The sequence below is a fragment of the Chinchilla lanigera genome, unplaced genomic scaffold (genome assembly GCF_000276665.1).
Source record: "Chinchilla lanigera isolate Chin_1 unplaced genomic scaffold, ChiLan1.0 scaffold00076, whole genome shotgun sequence".
Lineage (NCBI taxonomy): Eukaryota > Metazoa > Chordata > Mammalia > Rodentia > Chinchillidae > Chinchilla > Chinchilla lanigera.
In genome coordinates this window covers 2,868,132-2,885,719 of record NW_004955477.1, presented here as the reverse complement: position 1 = coordinate 2,885,719, position 17,588 = coordinate 2,868,132, and the positions used below count along the sequence as shown (strand labels likewise).

The 17,588-nt window shown below is 35.8% G+C and overlaps 1 protein-coding gene across 3 annotated transcripts in view; it reads right to left on the bottom strand.

Annotated features, from left to right (window-relative positions):
* The window catches only part of Zranb1 (zinc finger, RAN-binding domain containing 1), a 57,333-nt gene that overhangs the window by 36,350 nt on the left and 3,395 nt on the right, over positions 1-17,588 (bottom strand). Inside the window, exons 1-2 of one of the 3 annotated variants that reach the window (XM_013503034.1) lie at positions 4,958-5,125; positions 2,748-3,598 (exon numbers count right to left, since the gene is read on the bottom strand). In XM_013503034.1, coding sequence (XP_013358488.1) covers positions 2,748-3,598; positions 4,958-4,998 — 892 coding nt within the window. In that variant the 5' untranslated portion in view covers positions 4,999-5,125. Of the gene's footprint in view, positions 1-2,747; positions 3,599-4,957; positions 5,126-17,588 lie in introns of those variants that run through there. The other 2 variants (XM_005401990.2, XM_005401989.2) reach the window with 2 other exon arrangements.

Sequence of the window (17,588 nt, the reverse complement as noted above, 5' to 3'; positions counted from 1 at the left end):
AATAGGATATTCTGACAAATAGAAACGGGTGTAAGAGAAATGTAGGAGAATCACGAATGACCTCAGCTTTTGACACATACAACAGAATACTGAATTTGCCAACAACTGAGATGGGAGACTACGAGAGCAGACTTGAGGGAGACCAACTCAAGTTTTAGAAATAAGACTGAAACATTACACATTCAAGGAGAAATGCTGAGCGGGCAGATGAATACATGAATCTAAAATTCAGATATATAAGTTATCGAACAGATTTAGTTTACAGGTTCTTACCTGACTGTCTTTCAAGGATCTGGATCACAAACAAATGCAATGTCATAAGGCAACTGACTGAATACAACAGTAAAACAAAAACAGTGTATTCAGTAGTGCTACCCCAATCTTTAGTTACGCTGCTGTCTACCCAGCGGGAAGGGCAATTTTTGACAAATACTGACATGATCTAAAAATACAGAGCATCAACAACAGACAAGCTTGAAAAAACTGGATTTATATTTACTCCCCCACCTTTACCATCTTAGCTTCCACCCCAGATTCCACTTTTACTGATGGCAGTTTTAGCACTGCCACCCCAAATACCCATTCACCACATAAGACAATCTGACTTAGGTAAAACTTACAACCAGTAACCACGTAAAGATGTCTGAAATCATACTGCTATTGTTTTACTTTATTTTCTCAACAACTCAACTTCCTCATTCCTATTTTACCAGCTACAAAGTTGGCCTACAGTTGAGAATGTTTTCCAACTTTACAAAGTCCCTCAGTTTATACTCAATGTACAATTTCATGCTTAGTGTATAACTATGGAGATGATCTCTAATGCATGATATCAATAAGCCATAATATATAGAACTATAATGAAATCTGGGGAACATAAAGCAGGGAGAAAGGGGGAAGAATAAAGATTAATTTTCAGTACATGAACTATTAGCCTTACTGCCTAGGTTTTGTTTTATTTACCCAATATAATGTAAACAATTTTTTAAAAATTTTTAACATATGTCAGTATTTACAAATCAGGATGTGACTACTCAATAAAGATAGTTTCATAACTTTTTGTGTAACAGTTCAGAATGACACTGTAAAGTCAGTGGTCAACAATATTTTCTGATAACAAAAAAAGAACCCAAATTACCAAGAACCAAATACAATCAATCCTTAGCCCTACGAATCCAGACATTATGGGGTAGCAACAGCCATCTCAACAAAAAAACTTGCAAATGAAACAAGAACAGTCTAATACTGACCCTGCTAAGAGTTTTTGTTCCATCATTAAAATGAAGCCAGGTGTGTGGTGGCACAAGCTTATAATCCAGCACTCTAGGAGGCTGAGACAGGAGGTTCACCCAAGTATGGGCAACTTAGTGAGACTTTCTCTCAAATTTTAAAATAAAAAAAGAACTGGGGATGTATTTCAGTATGAAGGTCCTGTGTCCAAGCCACAGTACAAGAAAAAAACAGCCATTAAAGCACAAAGCAGTTGAAGGACAGATACTCAAAAGAACTAATGATATGTCGAAAGGCAGCAACAAGGAGAACAGCCTTAAAGACAAGAAATAATAGCCAGGAAAAAATATAGCTAAATCACATTCAGTCCACACAAAATTTATCTGCTATTGCTCCACACAAAATTTATCTTTACTGCCAGTCATGGTGGCACACACCTATTAATCCCAGCACTCAGGAGGCTGAGGCAGGAGGATCATCATGAGTTTGAGGCCAGCCTGGGCTACATAATCAAGTTCAAGGCCAGCCTGCACTATATAGTGAGACCCTACCTCAAAAAAAAAACCATTTATCTTTACTAACCACTCAAAATTTTCTTAACAAAAATGAGTATCAAAGCCAGCAACCCCCTAAAAAAATAAGTACTCCATTGAGATAATTCAAACTATAAAATCTAACATACTGAAAACAGAAACTAAAAGTTCGAGTAACTACTTTTGTGAAATACTTCACAAATAATTCACAAGGTCAATAACCAGGAAAAAAACCCTGCTCTCATGTCTATCATTTAACAGCTCTGAACTAATGACAGGGCCCAGTATTCCAAACATCCTTATGAGATCAATAAAAACACAATACTTACAAATCGTAACTTGAACTGTGGAATAAAATGGCTAAGTGAAATCAGTTTCATGAAGTCTGCAAACACTCACTACATATGTATTTAATGTCAACATTTTCAAGGTCAGTATTATGTTTGCTCAACTTCCTGGAGTCATACATTTTTGTGATATTTTTAACATCTGACTAAATCCTCTATCATCACAAGATGCTTGCACTGTTTACAAATACTGAGAAACAGCAGCTGGTATTCCTAAGTCACATCTTGGTACAATGAAGTGTAACAGTTTTAAAGACTAGGTGTATGTTTTTTGCCAACATGCAGTAAGTTTGCTTTAACTTTTCTCCCCTAATATGTACCCAAGAAATAAGAGCGGGGTACACAAATATAGGCAAATTAGTACAAAGCTGATATGCTCAAAAACAGATTCTTATGCATGCATACTCAAGAATACAGCTATCAAGCCACGGATATAGCTCAGCTGCAGAGCGCCTGCCTGGGAAGTACAAGGTCCAGAGTTTGATTCCCAGTAACAACCCCCGCAAAAAAACCACAAGAATACAGCTATCATGCTAAATGAGCTCACTGTTAAATAATACTGACTACTTATACTTTTCATCTCATATTTAATGCCTTTTCCTATCTCATTCCAAAAATGCAGAAAATAGAAACTTACCCACACAAGCACTGAGGAATAGCCAATCAGTCTTTTTCATCCTGTTTTTAATTTGCTTTAGTTTTTTAAAGTCCACTTCAAGTTCCTCCTTGCTTCCAACAGCACCAGCAAACTCAATCCTCTGAAAATCCATTTTCACTTCAGAGTCTCGTTTTGTAGTAGGTGGTGATCTTCTTTGGCTATTACCACTACTGCAGCTTCCCCTCCATCGAGCTCTGTCTTGCTCATTTATTATTGAAGAAGCCTCTTCAGTCTCTGCCAACTCTATTGCCTCAATGTTATTAGGTCTGGGATGATCACAAACCACACATTTTTTAGCCTTGGCCCAGTTTTCATATGTGCAAATAGAACAAGTCCAATGTTGGGTCCTTGTGTTCAGTTTATTTCTATCATTGTATTCCTCACAAGGATCAACAGAAAAAGCAACTGGTCTTGAGCCAGATCCTGAGGATTGAGGAGATTCTGTGGGACTTCTGGTCCTACGCTGGGATAAGCACTGGGTGCATCTGATTGCTCTTGGCCAGTTCAAATATGTGCACATGTGGCATGACCATTTATTTGCATTTTCCATACTGTATGAAGACTTAACCCTTGGTCTTGCACTAGAATCTGGACATATCAAAGGACTACTTCCTCCTTCAGTGCTGGAAGGATCCCAATCTCTACCAACATCACTTGAACCACTTTTAAATGGATCTTCTGTAATAATTGTTCCACTAGGCCTTTGGGCACGACACATAGTACATTTGATTGCTGATGGCCAGTTTTCATACGTACAATATTCGCAAGCCCACTTAATTCCGCGTTCTGACATTGTGCACTTCTCGAAGTAAGTTATGTCAGGCAGGAAGCTATAAATAATTAGGACATGGTTATTAAAATAGTAACTACATACTTCTACCTCTGAAAATGTCCAAAAAATAAAAATACACTTCAACTTATAAAATATACATTTCTCACAAGATGCATGTAAGATTACAGACTGAATTATTCTACTTTTCTTTTTCGGTTTTCAAAGTGATAGCAGAGATAAATTCCCGAAGAAAACTCTTAGACCTTGGGATTTAATAAAACTGTACTTTGGAATGACAAAGGAACAGCCAGGAAATATTTGTCTAAATGGAAAGGAAGATTACAATAGGGATGCCACTAATAAAAGTGTTTAATTTCAGCTCAGCCATTAGCATCTAATTTAGGAAAGTATCCAACAGTTAAAGACTCAAAGGGAAGGGGAAGAACATAAGCCAAATAATATCTCAAATACAACCATTCTCAAATTGCAAATATAGATTATACTATCCAGATACCGTATGATTAATTCAGAAATTCAGAAGACCAAAGACCTCTCTATGATTCCTGCTAAAGGAGAAAAACAGCCTAATAGTGCTAATTATTCACTGTTTTTAATTAGCACCGGTAAAAAAGATATTGAGAAATAAACACCACAATTAACGCAGTAACATTATGAAACAGAAATGCTTCCTTGATACCGTTTCCTCAAAATCTATTTCTATCTGGAGAAAAACAAAAAACCAACACTACATATCACCTATAATTGGGAAATTCAAATTGTCAGAACATCTATAACTGCTAGCATAATAAAACTAATATAATTTTAAATACTCAGTCAATATTTGAAATTTTTAAATACTTAAAATTCAATTTATATTAAAATATATTCACTACTTAAAAGTTCCTAGGAGGTTGGGATGGTGGCGCACACTTGTAATCCAAGCACTTGGAAGACTAAGGCAGGAAAATCACCTGAAGTTCAAGGCTAACCTGGGTTACATAATGAGTCCAACGTCAGCCTGGACTACATAGCAAGAACCCCGTCTCAAAACAACCAAGAAAAAAAAAAAGTTCCTAGGATTTTACAGTGGGCTTACTAATACCACACTATGAAAAAGATGTTATTTAATGAGAAATAATTCATAAAGTAACTTATTAAATGACCTTTTAATGGCCCAAACTAACGCCACCATCTCTAATATTCTTAAGTCCTTCCTATTTTTAACAGAGAATAAGAAATCCTAAACAGAGTAACAGTTTTCCCACTTCCTGAGGGATTTTTCCTAAACATGAAAATTTTAATCTTTCACTTTAAAAGTATACTGTGCTCTTGCCTGCCAAATCCACATTCTGATAAACTCTAATAAGGACACTTTAAGAAAAGCTACTATTTAATAACTAAAATAAAAATCACTTACTAAGATGTTAGTTTCCATGCTATAACCTCCACTTTGTACATGGTTAGAATAAAAGTACAGTTACAAATCAGATCAAAGACAAGTTTCAGTCTTCATGCTGGCTCAGACTCTGACTTCCTCAGGAGATACTGCAAAACGTGATAAGGTTCTGACTCTGAATAGCTATTCCTGTAAAGGAGACCAAAACTGAATTTCACTTACAGGCTGCTAATTTACCTAAAAGTATTTTATAAAAAGGTTTAATTTTAGTCAATTCTATTTTAATCACTTTCACTTATTTTAATAATGATTATAGTCAGAATTTTAAATTGACACAGCAATAGAAATATCTAATTCACTGGGCTGGTCAGTCAAATTAGATATAGGAAAGACATCTTTCTACATAATGTTAAGTGTGTGTATCTCTGTGTGTCTGTGTGTACACATGCATGCACAAGCACTACTATTGTTAATACTAACAATGCAAAGTCAATTGCTACCTGTATTACTTGTACAAAAGGGGAAAGGTGATACAATCCAAAGAAGTACAAAGAGGAAGAAAAGTATGAATTTAATTAGTTTTGAGATCTTTTTCTGCTTCAGCAGTTGCATTTTTTCATACTCGGGAAATTCACTTTAGTAAACTTTTCAAATTTAGTTTATACATAGTGATTACACACAATCTGACAGCAGTTCGAAAGTGTGACAGACAGATAATGCCATCTGAGGTAGACAACAGATTTAAGGGCAATTTTCATTTTCTGTAGGCAATTTCTTTAGTTTCTTCAAAATGAAATATAAATTAACTTATTCATCTATTGGAAATTATAATGAGCATGTAGAAATTTGGCAGTATCAAGACCACAGACATACTGGATATATATTGAGGGCTACTATCAATATTTCATTTTTAATAGTCACAATCAAAGAAATCTATGCCTGCTTTAATAAATCTTCCTCTGATGTGTTTGTCAGTCTCAGTGAACCACCTATGACCTTATCTTAGCTAATCTTCAAAGAACTAATATACTGGAAAAATACATTTGAATGTCCAAGGCTGACACACACAAAAAATTATCCTTAAAAAAAAAAAAATCATACAGGGGTTACAACTGCATGTGGAAGATCCTGGATTCAACCCACAGCACAAAAAAATTTAAATTAAATATATCATCATCTTAACCAGTATCATTATATATGCTTGGTAAAATAATGGATAAATATCGCAGCTGCCTAGTTAGCCTACTCATTCTATAAATCCAGGTAACTAAGCAATACTAAACCCAAGTTCAAGCGTCTTAACAGAATATATTAGATAATGATGTACAATATCCACTCTGGGAAATCAAAGCTTTGTAGGAATATTATATTCTAGAAATTGAAAGTTAAAATTCTTTAAAAGTATTATCAGAAACAGTCATCTGTATCTGTGTCGATCAGTAAATAGAATGAAAGAATAAGGATAACATCAACTCAACTATGCAGTTTTTATATTACTAAGAAGAAATTAATACTGTTCTTTTTCTTCCAGATGTTAAAATACTCCAAAAGGTATATAAAATTATTTTAAAAGCAATCAGCTCTAAGGAGTTAATACTATATCATAAAACTGTTACTAAATACCATTTTAAAGCCAGGCAGGGTGGTACATACCTGTAACCCCAGCACTTACAAGACTAAGGTAGGAGGATCACTGTGAGTTCAAGACCAGCCTTCGGGCCAGCCAGGGTTAGTGAGTTCAGAACCAGCCTGAACTACACAGAAAGATTTTGTCTCACACACACACTAACAGTATATATTAAAGTATTTTACATATAAAAATCATTTTAAGTTAACATGTATTCACATGCCAAGTTGATTTATTTCTAATTCTATATGCAATATAATTTCTAAATTCTATCCAAGGAATCATACAATTAATTGTTACAATAAAATCTGCACAATCAGGACATCTTCACAATGTCAACTGATTGTCAATGACACAACTGATTTCTTGTTTTTGTTGTTTTTGTAGATAGGGTCTCCCTATGTACTCCAGGCTGGACTCCAACTCATAGTACTACTGCCTCAGCCTTCAGGATAGCAGTATTACACACAACTGCTACTCTTAAATATTCTTTGGGTCAAATGAAGTACCAACAGTTCTCATCCTGTGTACAAAAAAAGTCTAGAAATCCATTTGTGCATCAAGCCTTACCTATAGAATGAACAATGTTTCCGAATACATCAACCATTTTACAACATTAAATTCACAATGCTTTCAATTATATACTACTCAACTCAAATAATAAAAGCACAAGTATTATGGTCCATATTATTAATGGCTGTGGAAGGGACAAATACTTGTATATTTTAATATAGTCATGTTCGATAATTAATTTAACCATATTTACAAGGCATTCTCCTACAAGCATATCTATACTGAAATCAATTCCTCAAAACCTTAACTATAATACAAAGCCCCCATCCACCCACTACAAAAAAAACTATGAAAGAGAATCAAGAAAGTAAAACAATCTAGTGTAAATTCCTTAAGAAACAAACATTCGCTCAGTTGCCAGGTAGTTTTAAGTGATGAGAAATTATCCAAAGGAAGGGGCTAACAGCAACAACCTTACAAGAGTCTATTAGCTTCATTAATATTAACATACATTACAAATCTATAGATTGACAAATCTGTGGAATTTTATAAATGCTCAGAAAACATCTTGGAACAGTACAGATGTAAGTAAAACTAAAAAGGATATTCATAAAAGCACACAGAATTTTCAGGTTCTGTTAAAATGTTGCAAAGTAATTCTGAATTATAAACCTTATATAAATAAAAAAAAATTTTTAAATTACTTAACCCTACAAGACAAAAAAAAATTACTTAACCCTTAAGCCAAAACTTCCACATAGTCATCATTTCTTTTCTCACCATTACCTTCCTACATCACTGTCTTCCTCATAATAGTCACCAGAAAAACCACCCAGAAACCTTGGAGATTGATGATATATCCACAAATCTTATTCCATTGCAGGGCTCCAACAGCTTATCAAAACTTCCATTAAACTTTTTATCTTCCTCTCCTGACAATGTCTTATCCTGACTTCTCTAGTTTCCACCTGTTATGGCCTGTATCTAGATGTCACCCCAAAGCCTTGTGCACTCACACATGGGGCTTTTCAAAGGTGGCTGGGATTAAGTGTATGATGCTGGGATCAAGGATGTGTGATTACTAAATTAGTCCACTGACTGGCTTGGCACAGTTTTCTGGGTGTGGATAATCAAACAGCCCACTCTAAGGGCATGCAGTTTGGATATAATTTAAGGGACAGAAAGAGGGCTACTGTTGTCACTTGCTGCTTTGCTGCCTTCTACCTGCCATGGATTCTTTACTCCTCTGCAATGCCCCTTTGCCATACCACCCTGCCTTGTAGATAGCCAACTGTGAACTGAAACCTCTACAAACTGTGGGCTATAATAAACCTTTCCTCCTTTAATTAACTTTAGGTATTGGGTATTTTGTCTCAGCAACAAGAAAAGTAATTAAGACACCACTAACGTCACTATTCATATTCCCCAGCAGAGAAACAGCATCACTTGAATTCAGCCTTCTGCCCACAGGTTCTTTCCAATGGTTTCTATCGAATCAATTACTTTTTTCTTGCCCATCTCCCCTGCCACCAATCTTTTCTCAGTTCAGGTCAGAACTACTGTAATAGTCTCCAAGCTTCTCTGCTTTCCAAATCTATCCATCTATTACCAGAACAATCCTCTTTCTGAAGCTCTTCTGTAACAGTATAAACTCTCAACTCTGTTCTGTTAGCTCAGGACCCACGTATTCTCAACATGTATCACACACGCTTGTTATGGTTTGTTGCCTGGGTGTCCCCTCAAAGCCTCATGGGGTTATGGGGCAGGCTTTTAGAGTTTGATTGATTATGGGTGTAGAGCTACATCTGCCCTGGGGCAGACAGTTTTGCCTATGTAAGGGAGAAAAAGAGGCTGCTTGCTACCATTCCTCCGTTTTGGCTCTTGTTGCTTTACTGTGTTCTGCTGCCATGAACCTTTGCCCTCTGCCATGTGCCACTCTGCCTTGAAGCCAGCCAAGTATGGACTGAAAACCTCCACAAACTGTAAGCTAAATAAACTTTTCCTTAATTTTGGGCATCAGATATTTTGTCTCAGCAACAAGAGAAAAGTAACCAAGACAACACTCAACCCAATTTATCCATGTGTCACCACCTCTGAAGATACACATATGAAAGCACTGCCCTTAGATACACAAGCACACAAAAGACACCCTTCTAGTGAGTCCTACCCATCCTTTAAAGCTCAGTTAAGTTTTATCTCCTTCATATGAAGTTTTTGAATCACTCCAAGTACACTCCAAGCAACTACACTTTCACTGACATTTGGCATTTACTGTACAGTATTTCCTCTTGGGTCTAGCTACTAGAGCATTAGTTTGGATAAACTTTTTCCTATGTAATTCCTTTCCACTGATTTTTAATCAGAGTAGCAAAGATTCCAAAACCCTTGTTGCAGGGATTCTAGTGGCCCATAATAAATAGTAGTGCCTTGTGCTTATTAAAACTCATGAATAGATAGATCACGCTGAAAGACTTGCAAAAAGAAAGGAGTGGAGATTCTGAGCAATCTTAGGAGAAATTCTAGAAACTCCATAACAGCAATTGTAGAAGTACCAAGACCTCCGTAAAAAGTGTCTGCAAGACAGAGCTAGGTGCCAAGAGATATGCACTGGGAGCCAACAGCTGGTTACACAGCCACAGAACCAGAAGGAACCCTATGGAGGACAAGGAAAGGTATTATTATGACCAGACCTGACAAAACATAAATCATGATACCAAATCATCCAACATGGGGGAGAGGGGTCCCCATAAATGAATCAGGGTGAAGTTTCTGCCTAGAGAGTTTAGAGTTCATGTCAGGTTCATTTAAAGAAAGGAAATGCACCACCTTTGTTTTTTGGACTGGGATTCATGTTTGACACACTTGAAATGTCTTCTTATCTCTGCAGCCAGATAGTAAACTGACAAAAGCTAATCACATCTGTTTTCCCCTCGTTTCATTTCAAAGCAGAACCATACTCAAATATGTAACTCTATCAACAAACACCTGAAATACTACATGGCCAGCCTTGATGTCTACTGCACCCCTACGATCCACCCCATTAAAAATATAAACATCTATTACATAAACACATGTAATTTAATCAAACCTATAAAGTTATAAAACATTTTTGTTCCTGCTAGTTTGTTTGGGTGGGTTTGATTTGGTTTGATTTTTTGAGACATGTAGTTCAGGCTGACTTTGAGCTCACTAAGACTAGCCTCAAACTCTTGGCAATCCTGCCTCAGCCTCACCTCCTTGGTGTGCACCACCAAACACTGCACTGTCCTTGCTAGCCTGGCATCTGGAATAAAAAGAACTTGTGGTCAAAACAAAATACAACACATTAACCACCAAGTTTGTTAAATGGCTTAGTCTGGAACCCTCTAATTCCATAACCTATAAGTAAACAGACAGTTTTCCAAGTATTATTCTGGTTTTCCTCCATTTTCACTACCTGTTCTTCCTCAATTTTCTCTGCTGATTTCCTTACACTGTATTCCTGAGGTAAAGAGCCAAATGCCCCTAGGCCCAGTGCTTAGATCTTTTTGGGGGGAGGTGGAGGGTGGACAAGAGTCTCACTGTGTAGCCCAGCCTAGACTCAAACTCCTGTCAATCCTCCTGCCTCAGCCTCCCAAGTGCTAGGATTACAGGCTACAGGCAGGTGCCACTACACCTTGCCCAATCCTTAGTTCTTATCTCTCTAACCACTACTATAACCCGCTTGGGGATTTCACACCATCTCTGAGTTTTAAATTTTATTTACAAGACTATGAATCCCAAATTTATATATCCAGCTGGACTTCACCCTTAATTAAAGATTTGTAAATCTAGCTGTCTACTTGACATGTTTGAATGATTAGCAAACACCTCAAATTAACATCCAGAACTGAATGTTTGATAACAATTTTATTTCTGAGCCTCAGTTTTCTCATCTACAAACTGAAGGAATTGGACTACTAAGAGTCATCAGCTATATGATAAATATTCATTCCTTTTCTCATTGCTCTGGAAGTCTATCATTCTATAGCAGACTTACATACCTTCAAAATCTGATCAACTTGAGCTACTATGACAATTCCTAAACTGATTAATTATTCAAGCCCTGCTATTTAAAGGGCAAAATGAAACTTTTGCAATCACTAAATATTCTCTAAAGGTACTAAATCTATGTGAAACAGTCTGTAATTATCAGTAATTTCAAAAACAATAAACCTTTATAAGAAGGTCACTGTTTTACAGTATATGGTATCTCTATCAAATAAGTAGATTTGACCTAAACATACTTGCTGTGTCCTTCCAAAGAATTTGTGAGACTGGGCATGTTTAGTACATGCCAGTACTAGTAATCCCAGTACTTGAGAGGTTGAGGCAGAAGAATCACAAATTCAAGGCTAGCCTGGGTTACAAACTGAGTTTAAGGCCAGCCTGGACTACATGGCAAGACCTTGCCTCAAAAAACAAAAATTTGTGGGCAAGATGGACAGTGTAAATGTAAGTTAAATAATACCTTCCTGAGTGACCTTCATGTTGCTGGCACTATTCCATATACTTGAGGAAAAAATTACTCCTACAACCAGTACATCTACCTTCATTCCACACAAATCTAAGTGCTTGAATTATAAAAAGAACTTAAAGTTTACATTTTAATTTACCAAGAATGCATTAATTAGGAAAACCTGTAACAAAAGTTACAATTCTAATGGGTTTTCTTTTTAAACCACCAGATACTCAGCAATTTAATGATTAGAATGAAAGAAGATTTAGAAGACACAAAGTTACTTACAATAATGTCAAATCTATCATGAAACAATATTGTTTTCATCTATCCTCTAGTTATTCCAGGAGAAATTCTAACTCTCTGCATATCAACTTTCTCCATTTAAACACTTCAGTTCCTAGAATGTAACAAGAAAGGGGGAGGTATACTATAAATATGTTTTGAGCTATGGTAGAACCCATCAGAGTTCCTTTACAGTTTCCCAGTTATGCACTTCAAATTAAAACCTTAAACAAAACTAATTAAATGTAGCAACACAAGACAACACTTATCAAAGATATCCATTCATGGAAATGTGGATAGATACATTAGAAAAAATACTGTCTTCGCACTCAAGGAGCCTACAATCTAATTAAATGAAAGACTGCAGCTTTCTTTAAACACATATGGAAATGGAGTGAGTGATTATCCCCAACAGTGCCTATCAACCTAGCATTTAAAAGACCGTAAGTAAAACCGGGCTTGCCTAGTATATACGAGACCTTAGATTTGATTCCCAGCTTCACAAAAAATAACACTAATTAGGCAATTTTTGAAAGCACTATGAACATGCTTACCATTTTCAAATTTTAAGTGCTCTCATTATCCTACCCATTCTCTGTTCACACTGAGAACAGATTATCCCCAATTTATAGAGTATGTCTAAAAACTAAGTCATTATTGTATATAGGGCACTAAAGGCCACCTTTAATCAAAGACGATAGATGTTATCGTGTGACAGAGGAAAGAAGGGGTAAAAACTTGGAACTTCCAAATAATAAGTTGTAATATGAAAGCAAAAAAAGGCTATGAAAAGGCAGAGCAAATAGATAAAATGCATTAATGCCTCTTTTAAGGCAATACCTACTCAGATCTGTCAAGTGGTCCAAAGCTTTGGGGCTGGTGATATAGCTCAGCAGCACAAGTGCCTGCCTGGCAAATGCAAGGTTCTGAGTTCAATTCCAGGCACCAAAAACAAAAACAAAAAAAATGAAAAAAACAACAAAAGTAGCTTTTCCCTAATTCCTCAATTCTGTTCAAATTCTGTTATTCTGCCAAAATTCTAATGCATTACGGTTAGTTTAACTGAAACATTTATTTTATAAATACAATCTATAAATGTTATTTATTAATAATATAAAATCAGTTAATCACTTCCCTCACGATTCCTAGTGTGATGAATAACAAAAATAGGATAAGGATTTTTCTGTCATTGTCTGGAAAGGTAGCGCAAGTAGGTAAAATTTCAGTGAAGGGCACCCTGGGAAGGAACACCAAAAACAGCGCAAGGCTGAAGGTACTTATGCACACTATTAGAGGTAGGTGACTAGCCAATCTTTGTCTATTACATAATTTTGCCAGAGTCAGCCTTGTTCAACTAGAAAACAGTAACAGCTAAAACCTGCTAAGCAGTTTATACATAACAAACACTCTAAGCACTTGTATTTTATATATATTAATTTAATCCTCAGAAATTTATAAGGCAGGTATGATTACTAGATGTTCTGCATCTAAGTCTGCACTTTACCCACTATGTAATAAATATTTATATGCACTGTAGCTCATAATCAATTGTTCCACTGAGTTGCTTACTGAACAATCCCTCCTCACTATCTACTGATAGGCAATAGCTAAACAAAATTTTTCAAAACAAACTTGTTACCACATTTTGCCAACATTTAGCTTTTTAAAATTGAACCTTCCCAAAGGGCTGAGGCAGGAGCCGCACATGTTCAAGCCCTGCTTGGGTAACTAGGTAACTAGCAAAACTACCTCAAAATTAAAAATAAAATAAAATAAAACTTTAAAAAAGTTTTTTTTTATTTTAAAAAGGTCTGAGGATATAATTCAGTTCAAGCACCCTGGGTTCAATCCCTTGGACCACTAAAAAAAAAGGAAAAACTGAGCTAGTGAAAACCTAAGAAGCTATTTATAAAAGAAAATACAATAAGCATATAAAATGGAGTGAAAAAAGAACTAGTAGTAATCACCATGGTATCAGATTATAAAATACCTTGAGTATTTTTTGTTTTGGAGAAAACCACTAAAAAAAAAAAATTATTAATAACTGTCAACCAGACTCCTTTTAAACTAACATGCACCAAACCAGATCACTCCAGAAACCATGAATGTCAACTTAGTAAGAATTGCCTTCCATTTTCATTCAGTCAACTGTAAAGGAGGAAATCTCCCTAAATAACATGTTCACAAATTACAGAATCAATATGTGATGCTGCTTTAAAGGAAAGCAAAGAACGACTTTCTATGAGTTTGTAGGTAAATCATATTTATCTCTTAAAGCCTCAATTTTCTCACCTGTAAAAGTAGGAGAGCTAAGTCAGGGTTATAGCTCAGGAGGCACAGCACCTGCCTGGCAAGCATGAGGTCATGAGTTTGATTCCCAGTACCAAATAAAAAAAGGGAGGGGGGGGTTAAGAGCTAAACACAGTGATCTTCAGAATGACCATCCTATGTACTAAACCCTAATTAGCAAATATGGGATCTCACTAAGTTGCCCAGGCTGGCCTCAAACTTGTGATCAGCCTGCCTCATCTCCTAGTAAGAGGCAGTCTCTCGTTCTTTTTTGTAAAAATTGACTTTAAATATCTTACTAAATTTACTTCGCAAACCTTCATTGAAGATAACAACATGTAATATAACAATCATTGTTAATTCCTATCATCTTGTTTTGAAATTTCAAATTTTTTTATTGTTTTGGTGTTATTTTGCTTTGGTCTTTGTTGTTGCTATTGTTATTTTTTTTCTCTTTAAAATAAAAATAAGTAAATTTACTTTGTAAACACCTCTTTCTAAAAAACATTAAATTTTCCTACTCTGGTGACAAAATTAATAGTGAACATCAAATTTTTAAATATTTACTAATACTAAATTAAGGATCATTAAAAAAAATTTCTGTAATTGTCCAGGTGTGGTACACACCTCTATGTAATCCCAGCACTTGGGAGGCTAGCAGATCACCACCAAGGTCAGCCTGGCCTACACAGCAAGTTCATGACATACTGAGACCCTGTCACAAAAAAATAAACAAATGAACAAATAAATAAATAAGCAAGCAAGTAAGCAAGCAAATAATAGATCTAATTTTAAACTATCAAAAATCTATTTCTAAAATAAGCCTGGCCAGGAATATAGCTCAGTGGAATCATGCCCGCCTGACAAACACAAGGTCCCAAGTTCAATTCCCAGTACCAAAAAAAAAAAAAAAGAAGAATCCAGCAAGTTCGTTCTCAGCTATGTGTATGTGGCAGCACCTTCAGCCTCAACATGCTCAGCTGTAAAATGGGAACAGAAAATGCTGTACCCACCACAAACCCAAAGACAGTGGACAATCAAATGTTATATTCACATGTGAACATAAAATAAGGCTAACATGCACCCACACACCATACCAGCTATGAATTATTTGTACCAAACAGTAATAGTTATGGAACCTGAATATGATCGAGCCTCTAGATCTTGAGAACCTGTCTCAAAAAATAAACAATAAATAAAAATCAAGTAATATAATCCATCACATAAATATGCTAAAGAAGAAAAATCACATGATCGTATCACTTAATGCAAAATAAGTTCTTGACTAAATCCAACATCCATTCATCAAAGTAAACACAACCTAATGGGCTTGGGATATAGCTCAGTGGTAGAGCACTTACCTAGCATGCACAAGGCCTGGGTTCAATCCTCAACACTGAGAACTAAAAAAAATAGTTATCATAACTGAGGAGAGCTGCTTCTTTCTTTTTTGCACCAGGAATCAAACTCATGACCTTGCCCTTGCCAGGCAGGTGCTTATGCTGCTGAGCTATATTTTTTTTTTTTTTTTTTTTGAGGAGAGTTTCCTTAGTGATAAAGAATCTCCACCAAAAAACCTACAGCTAACATATTTAACAGTGGCAGGCTAAAGACTTTCCCACTAAGAACAGGAATAAAGCAAAGCAAGTATCTATCATAGTACTTAGTTTAGTGGATTACGGTTTGTCTGTAGCACTCAACTGTGAAAATTCATTTATGTCTGTCTCTATAAACAGTGTCTCCAGGTGACAGCTCTTATTAATCATTTAGTCAATAAAAAGCAACTCAATATTTTGCTGGTATCAAAGTATAGTATTCCTCAAAAAAAGTGGTCAGAAAAAGTTCTGAAAATTAAAATACTTTAGCTCCATTAAATGGTACACCCTAAACAAGAGCAAATGATTTACAAGTGTCTTTAATCTGCGATTAAAAATCGCAGATATCACTCATATCCTAGCTTCAGAATTCCAACCACAAGTGTGTTGTTGCAAATTAATGCACAAGACTAAGTATAGATCCTTTTTTTCCAACCTACAGAATAGGAATGTCTTCATATACCCAAAAAACATTCTTATACTAATCAACCTGTAATTGAGAATTACATCATTAAAGTTAGGTAAATTCCAACAAATAGTGCTGGGGCAACTGGATAGCTACATTTAAAAATTTATGTTCGAAGGCTGGGGATTTAGCTCAGCGGCACAGCGCCTGCCTGGCAAACTCGAGGTCGTGAGTTCAATTCCCGGTACCGGGGGTGGGGTAGGGGGGTACCTCTGGTAAAAATTTATGTTCGATTCTTACTTCTTCTAATCATTTGAAAAACTTACCTAAATTTAAGAGTTAAAACGGTAAAACTATCAGATGAAAACAAAGATATAAATCATGATTCTGGATTAGCCCAAAACAAAAGTGAGAAAACAATTTAAAAATTAAAAATTTTTGCGTCCTAAAGGACATCACAGAAAAAAAATGAGGACAACCCACAAAACCATTTATCTAAAAGCAACTTCCACCTAGAAAATAAGAATTCTTACAATTCAATACAAGGACAAATAATCCAAACAAAAAATGCAAGAAGGATCAGAATAGAAAGGTGTCTAAAGATATGCAAGTAAGTATGAAGCACACGTGACATACAACACCATTAGTCAATAGGGAAATGCAAATAAAAACAGGGATATGCCACTAGAATGACTAAAATTTTAAAAAGATATTAATAAGTACCCTTACATTGCTGATAGAAACAGAAAATGGGCTGGGCATGGTGGTGCACTTGGCAGGCTGAGGCGGGATTGCCTAGAGTTCAAGGCCAGCCTGGGCTTCATAGTGAGACCCTCTCTCAAAACACAAAAACAAAAACAAAAAAAAAAAGGAAATAAAAAATGATACAACCACTTTGTGAAACAAAAACCTGTACACAACTTTCATAAGCTGCACACTTCATAACAGCCAAAAAACTGAAAGCCCATCAATAATGAATGGGTAAGCAAAATGTGGTACACTATACAACAGAATATTATTCCACCATAAAAATGAATGAAATACTGCTATATACTAAAACAAAGAAGCTCAGAAATATGTTTAGTGAAAGAACCCAAACACAAATGGCCATATGCTGTATGACTATTTACATGAGATTTCCAAAACAGGCAAATCTAACAGACACAAAAAGATTTGTTGTTGCCAGAAGCTGAGAGCAAAGGGGAAATGACTGCTAATGGGTACATGGTTTATCTTGGGAGTGATGGAAATATTCTGGAATTACACAGTGGCAATGCTTGCACAACTCTATGAAGACACTAAAAACTTACCTTTTTTTGGTACCAGGAATTGAACTCAGGACCTTGGGTTTTCTAGGCCACTGAGCTATATCCCCAGCCTTAAAAACCTACTTTAAAATGGTGAATTTCATGGCATATTAAACATACCTCAGGTCACGGGCATAGCTCAATGGCACAGTG